The sequence below is a fragment of the Limulus polyphemus genome, unplaced genomic scaffold (assembly GCF_000517525.1).
Source record: "Limulus polyphemus unplaced genomic scaffold, Limulus_polyphemus-2.1.2 Scaffold13, whole genome shotgun sequence".
Taxonomy (NCBI): domain Eukaryota; kingdom Metazoa; phylum Arthropoda; class Merostomata; order Xiphosura; family Limulidae; genus Limulus; species Limulus polyphemus.
The window spans coordinates 1,242,528-1,253,285 of NW_013665623.1; the positions used below are offsets into that span (position 1 = coordinate 1,242,528).

The following is a 10,758-nucleotide window of genomic DNA, read 5'->3' on the forward strand; positions in this document are numbered from 1 at the left end:
GAAAGTGTAATAACTGTCGTCCAAATTCATTCAGTCGTTTTCTAGAAATATTGCTGGCAAACACACACAGATATAAAAACACAACCTTCGCCACCGAAGGCGGAGTTAATTACGTTAATTGAGCGTTTAAGTAGCAGTTGTCTAGGAGACGCATTTTCGAATAAACTGAATATTAGTAGTATTTATACTTTGTTTTTTATATATATAACAGTTCTCATTTTATTTCTTTTAAATATAAGAGATGAATTTATTTTAGAGATTCTTCTAAACTGTTAATTAATTAAAAAGTCAGACGGCGCATAGTGAGCTACTTTCCATGTTTTGATTTTAACATCAGTTTAAACGTAAATTAATTGCATAGACATATGGAGCTCTAGACCAATCTAAAGTTAGGTAGGCTGACTAAATATAAAATAAATGATTATACACCATTTTCGGACGCAGTGGCATTAGCTATAGAAAAATTGTTTATTCGATACTCATGGTTTGAAAATTGAAAAAAAAAAAGGTTAGTTATTACCTTAGAGCATCGAAGTTAACTCTTAACTAGTCTTCTTTATTTTATTTTTTACTATTTGTTTTCAAGTTGAACAAATAAAATATACTTTTCTAGCTTAAAAACAAACACAAATAAAGAACAAATTACTGATTAAATCGCTTCATTTGTGTAATGATTATTGAATACTGATCGTATATCCCAAGTGAAAAACATGCATTACTCTACATGCATGACTTTTGATCAATACGAAACTAAACGTGGTTGTTTTGGAAGAACAATAATATGTCTGGCCGGCTTTATTGGTTAATGACAAAGTCGAAGCTCGCGCAGCTTCCTGTAGTTAAGAAGAGCAAGGGATCATGGGTAGAAAACATTTGCTTCTGGGCCACTCCGTGTAATGTTTGCAGTAAGGAAAAAATGAACGTTGTAGCTACCGTTGAAGTTTCTTGGGTGAAGAGAGAAGAGTCAGAAGAGCTACTTTTGCATAATTATGAAAATACTTCTACTGTTATCTCTCACGAAAGTGGAGCTTTACGAGACATCCGGGTATTTTTACTTTGGGTCTTTGTTTTACTTGGACTTTTAGGAAATAGCTTGATGCTAAATTGGCTTTGGACACATCGAAAACAAAAAACTCGAATGGTTCGACTTTTTGGAAATCTGGCATTAGCCGATGTCTTGGTGACTTTATGCGGAACCCTTCCGCTTCTTGTTTTAGAATATCTCGGTCCTTCTTGGCCTGCAGGTGAAATCCTTTGCAAGCTGTTTCATTTTCTTCTGGGATTCAGTTGTTGTGCTAGTAATTACATGGTAGTCCCCATTGCATTTGACAGGTGTAGAGCAGTGAAACGACCTCTGGCACTTCGTACTAAGGTAGAACTTATAGATATTTATTTATAAATTTCCACTATCCATATATTTAATCATATAATGCTAAATTAATAAAATTATTATTCTAAGTTTTACCCTAGATATAATTAACATTTTGATTTTCAGCATTTTTACAAGTTAATAATGTCATAACATAAGCATGCAAGAAAATATGGTTTAGAAAAGATATGGCTATTATATAATACATAAATGACTAATTGTTATTCACAAATAAATGGTGAAAATTTAAGAAAAATATGTTTTCGATGTTAGATCAAGAAATGCAATTATTTTTAAAAGTCAAATTCTTCTAGAATATCTCCTGTTTTCTTGCAAACATATTATTATTACAAACTTGAAACATTTTAGCTTTATTCTACATGCATTATACAGATATGCTTTTTTAGCTTCATTCTTGCTTTTGTATATTTTTCTTTTTCCATGAAGGACTTGTTAAAGTAGTAAACATCGATTAATCATTAAAGTCTTTTGTATACATATAAATAGTGAAACATTTTAAACGTTAAATATTATATAATGTTTTCTTAAGGATGATGAATTTCAGTAGAAAAAAGTTTTCATTTAACTGTATTTATCACTGAAGGAATGGTTACACAGCGTGATAATTACTCTAGTTTAACACAGCGGATGATTAAACAACTATTAAATTCATTTTGATGTGAGAGCATATGTTATAACGACATAAGTACTTCAGCATATAGTCTGTAGAATATAACATGGGAGAAGTAAATGATTAGCATGAAATGTGGACATGCCACAAAACAATATTTCCTCAGACAAAAATAAGTTGTTTTAAATTCAAATGCTTTTTTCCCTTATGTGCTTAACCAAAATATTCATAATTTAAGTCATTTGATGAACAGAGTCCACGCACCTTTAACACTCACGAAGGATATGATTTATCACTCTCTTCAAAATATAGGCCATTTTCAATATCTCTTATCCTACAATTATAACTAAGGATATTGGGTTATACTATGACGTCGAACTATAATTTGATTCTGTAAAAGTATATACTGGTTTTGTTATATGAAGTTTCGTTTGATATGTATATATATTTACTATTAAAATTTTGATTCTTTGTTCGTTTTGTTGCAAAGCTACACTACACACTATCTGCACTTTGTTCACCTCGTGGAATCAAACCTCGAACTTTAGCATTGTAAGTCCGTAAAATTGCTACTGACTAACATGGGGGACATTATCTTTTTGTTGTTTTTGTTTTATCACAAAGCTACCTAATAGACCATCACTTGGAATCGAAGCCCGTATTTTAGTATGATAAGTGTGAAACCTACTGCGGACTCATAAGGGTAGTTACTATTGGGTATGTTCTCTTATACAAACGTGAACACATTTGCAACTGATATATTTTGTAGGCAAATATAAAGCCTTTAAATGACACTAAAAGACATCTTTTTGAGACGAAAGTTGTAGCGAGACAGTTTAGTTGGTCTTGAGCGTGCAAATCTAGGCAGGTCCAATATGAGCTTTACTCTAACATTCTGTACATATTAGTATCTATACAGTTATAGCATTCAACTGGAAGTTCCAAAGATTTCCATCGCTTATGGGTCAGTAATAAAATTTTTTACACAAAAGTTGCGTAAAGGCAGTCTTAATATCGACAAAACATTAAAGAGGAAACAAAATAAGATGAGATAGAAAAGTCTTTTAAATAACAAAATGTGATGATACAGTTTGGTTGACTGCTGAAATGCCAAAGCTAGCGATTTTTCGCAGGCACGTATTGAGCTTCTATACGGCTATCTTTCCTTTTCTCGGTAATTTTTGTTTTTAATTTTCTGTTAGTCCTTTCGACAATATTCTCTGATTGATGGTGAATCTTTTCAAGCGACTGAACCAGAACCAACACAATAAAAGGATTGTTATTTATTGATATCTCATGTGCTGCAAATAAATTGAGCTTTTTCACTCTAGTGACACCAAATCCAACGTTGTAAACAATATTAACTTTGCTCATTCAGCCATATAGCTAATTCATAAATTATTGCTTTATGATAAATAACACTCAAGAGAAAATGTGGCTGAATTTGAAAGTATGCAATCCAGCTCACAAAAATCTACGCCTCTCACTGTCAAGATTTGGAATTGCGATTCTTTGTAGCTAATATTTCATCCAGAACTAAGTGGAAACATTACCGTTTTGGTCAGCCTGCTTTGTTAATGATAGCTAAGTAATTAGGTAAGCTCAGGTAGATATACGTCACTCACCGGCATAGATAATGAGGTGATGAAGTTTTATGATAAAACATTCCCTCATGATTTTTGTTGGATGAAACGAAGTCATTTGTAAAAATGATTCCTACTTGAAGGTATATTTTTATAAAATCACTTAATTTGCATTATGTTTATTTTCCTGGTAGAAAAGAAGAAAAAACTTCTGGGACTTTACACAAATGAGCTTGATGAAAATTGTATCATTTTCTGACTATAAGCAATATTGAATAAATGTAATTTATCGTTGTCTATAACCATACTTTGTTTATGAAAAATTCTCAGACTTATAGACGATTATACTAAATACTACAATCAACCTTCAAAGAGAAGAAATATGGTAAACTCTTAATTTAGCGTAATTGTTACATGTGAAACATAATATTGTGGTATCTTATATTAACGTTTAGAGAAGCTGCTGACTTTGAGAAAAGTATTGTACATATATCTTGAAAGATGTAATCCATCGCATCAGTAGTTAATGGTCTTTGACACGCTACGTAAATGTTATATCATTTTGGCTATACTATTAATGTGTTGTAATAATGTAGATATATTTTACTCATATACTAAGTACATGTCTATATAATCACAAGAAATAAAAATTCATTACAGTTAGGCTTATAAGTGAATAATCGTTGCAGTACAAGTACTGTTTCTATAATTTTCTGTAGTTATATATATATCATAGCACATTTTGCATGCTGTATGTAATAAAACAAAGTTGCCTTTACGTTGTCACGAAAACGTGCAAACTCACGTCCACTGAAATGAGAACACAATCAGACGCAGACCCTTGTTACACACATACTTGTATATCTGTGTAGCCTTCATACTCGAAAAGAAAGACTGAAATAAATAAAATCTACATATCCTTAATAAACGCCACCTGGGATGTAGTCACATATTGACACTTTATGAAATATCTTTAACCATCTTTGATTTAGTTCCTAATTAATATTCAGTATTTCTGAATATTTTTTTCATTATTAATCCTTTCTTACACACTTAAATGTATATTGAGTATAACATGTCTCTCGTCAGCTTCGTTAAGTGTTGACGGAAAACTAGATTTTGATATGATTTTGATACTCTTTAATTGCTCAAAGCAGATTTCCTCTTTTCCTAAAGCTTCTGTGACATTACTTAATAAAATAAAAAGTGAAATTAGATATACGTGTAAAGGCTCTCTAACAAAATTGTGATACGTATACCACAATTTTTCTACAAGACGTTCTGTGAATAATTACGCATAAACATACAAACAATCTGTTCCTAAAATACGCAAAAGTGAAAATTAAGAGATGTAATGACGTCAGTTTTCGGTTTAGGTATTCTGCAAAAGTGAAAATGTAATGACGTCATTTGTCATCTCTGATTTGGCAGCTATAGATATTTTTCATTAGATCCATATTTGTTTGTCCCTAATTGATCAGTGGCATCTGTTTATGCATTGTTTTCTAGATCAAAGTTACCTGATAGCAATGTTTAACGCTGAACAATGATAATTCTAAAAAGTAGTACAGAGGATTCCCAACCATATAGCTATCATTTTTATGCAAATATATGTAAAATTATTATAATTCTTATTATTAAATTCAACTTTAATATATATATATATATATATATATACATGTGTGTGTGTGTGTGCGTTGTTTAGTTTCATACAAAGAGTTTACGATAATGTTCTTAATGAATTCAAAAACTTTAAATAATTTAGTGCGAATATTTTATTATAGACATATAACATACGAGTTGTTATTCTGGTGTGTTTAAGTTGTTTTGAGCATTTGTTCATCAAAGCACACATAAACATCTGTTTTTGTTTTTTTATAAAAGGGTGTCCTTTTGGTATAATCTTTTTTTTTGGAAACATCTTTGTTCAGATAATTTCTCTGTACTTGATCTACAGTCATGCCTTGTCGCGTCCCAGAAGTTATAGGGCGTCAAATTATTCGACTGTCTAGAAATCATATGAAGCAAACTGACATTGCCCGAACAGTAGGATACTCCCCAGTGCATTGTATCCAGAATCCTGAAACGTCATTGAACTACAGGAAAAGTTAGTTCAGGAAAATCTACTGGTAGATGCCGAAAACTACAACTCGAGATGACCGTATTTTGATCGGGTTAACACGTTAAGGTCGAAAGAAGTCTTGCAACACCTTATTACGGAAATGGCATGAACACATTCATTACAGGGTATCCAGAAGAATAGTGAATATGAGAGTGACCACAGAAGGTTATTTTGCAAAAAGGGCTATCTGCAAACCGAAATTAGCCAGAATTCACCGTCGTCACTGTGTTATTTAGACAAGACAGCATGCCAACTTACAGTTAGGACACTGGTGATATGTCATTTTTTCAGACGAGTCCTATTTCTGGTTTGTTAAAGCTAATGGTAGGATTCGAGTTCGTCGTTTGCTTGGAAAACAGATGACTGTTTTTCCCACAGAATGTGATTTTTGATGGAAAAACTGCTTTTCATATCCCCCAGGAAACATCAATGGAACCTCCTAAGGGCATCAGATGGAGACGATATTTCTGCCATATGCTAGGCCAAGGTTTGTTAATAATTTTATGATCCAGTATGCCAATGCCACTGCCCAGAATGAGGGTATTGTACAATATTATCTCGATCAGGAGAACATTACAAGATTTGCATGACCAGCAAAGTGTCTACATTGTAATCCCATTAAGAACTGTTGAGCAGAACTGAGCTGGAAAATTGCTAACTACAACCCTAATGTAGCTACTGTAGCTTAGTTTCAGCACCTTCTAATGACAAGTGTGGATGACATCACGGCATATTACATCAAGAACTTCATAGACAGCATGTCACGTCGCCTTGCGGAGGTTATTACACTACGAGAAGCACCTACCAGGTACTGAATGTTTAATATGAACTGATATAAGGTTACAGACGCTACTTATAATAATTTGATGTTATATTTTGTCATTATTTATGCTTTGATAAGATTTTGATGCGATAGGTGGAATGCTGAATTATACATCTTTCTACAAATATCTGACGAAATTGTTTGCTGTTCTTATAAATTGTTAATGATGTCCATTTAACCTGTTTCATTATACAAATTACATACAACATTGTACAAAAGTGTTGGGACAAGAGAATATGTTATCATTTTTTCCATTTCATGGGACTAATTCTTCCATACCATTACAGAATGTAAATTTCAACACTATGGTAATGCTTTACTGATCCCTGTTGACTATTGAATAAGCCAAGGTGAGAATACTTATAATTATTTAGAATTCCCAAATAGTTGTACCAAGGGCTTGTCATAAGGGTTCTGCTTGAATGAACATACTGATCAAATTTAGGGTCTGAAGTAACTGTCATGGTACCCCATGTAGTGTCTTAACTGTATAGAAAGAAACTAGTAAGGAGCTAGCATATGGTACCAGTATATGCTAGAAAAAATCAATCTAATATCACTCACAAAAAAACCTGTTAATAACAGTGTTTAGCATTATATATCAAGTTTTCTTGTCATGCCACTGCCCAAAAAGCGTAGAAAATTGTCAGTAGTGCGAGTGTTCGCATAAAAGCTTCACGTGATGCTGGTTGGACTCTCTGACAAATTGTTGTAGACTTGAACTGTTCCCCAAACACTGTCGAGTACACCCTAGATCGTGAAATCGAGATAGGTAAATTTGAAAGAAGGAAAGAAAGAGGCAGAACACCTAAATCCAATTATAATGATGCTAAGTATCTTCGTTTATGCAGCCTTTAAGACAGAAGGAAGACTGCCACTGATCTCAAGCATGAGGTAAACGACCATGTACCAAATGACAGAAAAGTGTCCAGATCTACAGTATCAAGAAGACTCAACGAGAATGGAATATTTGGTCGTGTAGCAGTTAAAAAACCTTTACGTCGATCTCCAAATATTGTCAAGAAATTGAAATCTGCTAAAAGTACAAACTGGACTGTTGATGATTTGAAAGGGTGTATGGACGGATGAGTCAAAGTCTGAAATATTTGGTTCAAAGCGTATATTGTTCGTCTGGCGAAAGAAACATGAAAGATACTTACCCAATGCATAGAAGCTACACTAAAGCATGGGGAGGCAGTGTGATGGTTTAGGGGTGTTTTTCTGCTGAGGCGATAGGAAATATTTGCAAAATAGATGGAATAATGGACCAGCGCAAGTACCATCATATTCTGATCCGTCATGGTATACCCAGTGGTTTGTGTATTATTGGTAAAGAATTCTACTACCAAGAAGATAATGACCCCAAACACTCATCCAACCTATGCAAAAATTACTTAGCTAAGAAAGAATCTGCTGAAGTCATTCAAATGATGCAATGGCCCCCACAGAGCCCCGATCTCAACCCAATTTAGCAGATCTGGGATAGATCAAAAATTTGACAAATACAAAGTTACTTCCAAAGAAACTTTATGGGAGTGTATTAAAGACATTTGGAGTAAAATTCCAAAGGACACTTTGATTAACTATGTTACAACAATGCCTGAAAGACTGGCTGCAGTTTGTAAAGCAAAAGAGGGACACACAAAATATTAACTGTTTGCTTAACTCAAGCACTTCCACTGAGTTTCTGTTGTACTAAATATGAAGATTAATAAAATGTTGATGTTTCACATGTGAATTACCTTCTATTGCTCTTTGAAAGTAGCCTGAAATCTATTTTTTATTTTGTTCTAACACTTTTGCATAGTACTGTATGTAGATGTTTAATATAACACAAATTTATCAGTTTGACCTCGCTAAGTGTATTTGTATTCCATCTTGAAAATAATGATCTTATTTGTTACAAAATATGCACCAATTTTAGCCAAGACTGTATATACATCACATATAAAATATTTGATCAGCGAGGAACTGTCCATTTGTGATTAGTAACGATTTTAAGTTTTATAGCATAATAAGCACTTTGTTAATAACAACATATTAAAGCCACGGGCACAAAGTTGAGAAAGATAATGCTCCTTTGAGGCATTATGGAGTATGTTTTAAAGTGATCCCTTGTAGACGTAAGCATTTTGAAGGATTAATGTTCGTTACACATGTAAATTTCAAATACTGGCGAATGAAAATCGTTGAATAAGTTCTTATTTAATTACTACTTTAGTAGGTTTTGACTCGTATTTTTAAATATGTCATTCCTGAAACAAAAACACATGAAGTTAGCGTTAGAACAGATTATAAGCCTTTTCAAATAAGATCGAAAACGATATTCAGGATAACTGTACATGTATCAATGATTAGTTAAACCATCCAACAAGATAATATGTGAAATAACGTGTGAAATTTCAATAACTGTGTTTTGATTTTTTTTCAAATTTTACATCGGATTATTACTAACGTTGACATCGGCCTGTTATTGTCAACATTAGCCAAACTCTGGACATTTCTAGTAACGTAGATAATGTATAAAAATATAATAAAATATTCGTAATTTATAGTATTTCAGCTATACAAAATTGATATAAAATAATATCTACATACCTTTCGGTTCATTTTCTTAAAACCAGACATTTGATTATTTTTTCGTGCAAATTATTGGTCACACAGCACCATATTTACCAACATGAAACCGGTATTGAATCCAGTTTCAGGCTATCTTGAAATTAAATATATACCCGTTATGTTCCTATTTGGCGAAGCGAGACTCATCTGTAAAAAAGAGAATATTACTGCATATTTCGTTAGTCAACTAGACATGTTCTGGGGATCATTACAGTCAAACTGTTTTGTGCCTTGCTGGATTCTGAAGGTACGTAATTGAGCATCTGACATGTAGATCAGCCATATAAAAACTGCTTCTAACAGTCTACGTATTGTCATGACACCCAGATGCGACTGAAAACTTCTGCTTTATTCTTAGAGCAAGCACAATACAAGTAACGTGAGTAAGATTCCATATATAGCGGTTGTCTGCATCCATTGTGGATGATGCCTGAGTAACTGTAATATTAGTTGAAGTGGTTCCACGTTCTGATAACAGTACTTTGTGATACTATTAACTAATTCACAACAATTAATTATGAATGGTAGCTTTATTCGTTCAAAGGTTCTCCACATTAGTGAAACATCCTTTTTTTGTGATTTGGTTATTGATAATAAATAGTTTGGAGCAGTTTGATCTCTATGACAAATGAAGCAATATTTTATGAGACCACTGCCATTATACACAGTATAGACTGGAAGACCAAAGGTTTGCATTTTAAAACAATGGTTTGTTTGTTTTTGGAATTTCGCACACAGCTCTATCTGCTCTGGCCATCTTTAACTTAGAAGTGATAGACTAGAAGGAAGGCAATTAGTCAACACTACTCACTGCCAATTCTTGGGCTACTTTTTTACTGAAGAAAAGTGTAATTGTCCGTAATATAATAACGTCCCCTCTGCTAAAAGGGCGAGCATGTTGAGTGAGTAATTCGAACTCGCAACTCACAGCTTGCTAATCGAGTGCTCTAATCCCTTAGTTATGCCAGGTCAATGACTAATCATTACATGCCTCATGTACATAAGAATGAGCTGAAGGGGATGACTGAGGTTATCCCTTTTTTAGCAGTGTGTTTGGCCTTTTTATAAATAAAATATAAAAAAATCGATTATCCTTTATTTGTGCAATGTGCTTACATGAAGTTTGCGATCGGGAAAAATATATCATAACTCTATATTATTATTGAAAAAATATAGCCCAACAGTATTATCAGTATTCAGCCACATTGAGTCAATGGTAGCTTGTTTGTTTTTTTTAATTTCGCGCAAAGCTACACGAGGGCTATCTGCGCTAGCCGTCCCTAATTTAGCAGTGTAAGACTAGAGGGAAGGCAGCTAGTCATCACCACCCACCGCCAACTCTTGGGATACTCTTTTACCAACGAATAGAGGGATTGACCGTCACATCATAACGCCCCCACTGCTGAAAGAGCGAGCATGTTTGATGGGGCGAGGATTCGAACCCGCGACCCTCAGATTGCGAGTCGAGCGCCCTAACCACCTGGCCATGCCGGGCCAACAATGGTAGCTTAACGGACTTACAACGCTAAAATTGATTCTTAGTCGTGGACAGAGCGCAATAACCCACTGTGTAATTTTGGATTAAAAAAACACACACTATATACGTATTAT

At 33.6% G+C, this 10,758-nt stretch overlaps 1 protein-coding gene across 1 annotated transcript in view; it reads left to right on the forward strand.

The window, feature by feature from the left end:
- Positions 1 to 781: 781 nt before the first annotated feature.
- Positions 782 to 10,758, forward strand: part of LOC111085228 (gonadotropin-releasing hormone receptor-like) — an 11,866-nt gene continuing 1,889 nt past the window's right edge. Inside the window, exon 1 of the mRNA XM_022382836.1 lies at positions 782 to 1,372. Coding sequence (XP_022238544.1) covers positions 782 to 1,372 — 591 coding nt within the window. The remainder of the gene's footprint in view (positions 1,373 to 10,758) is intronic.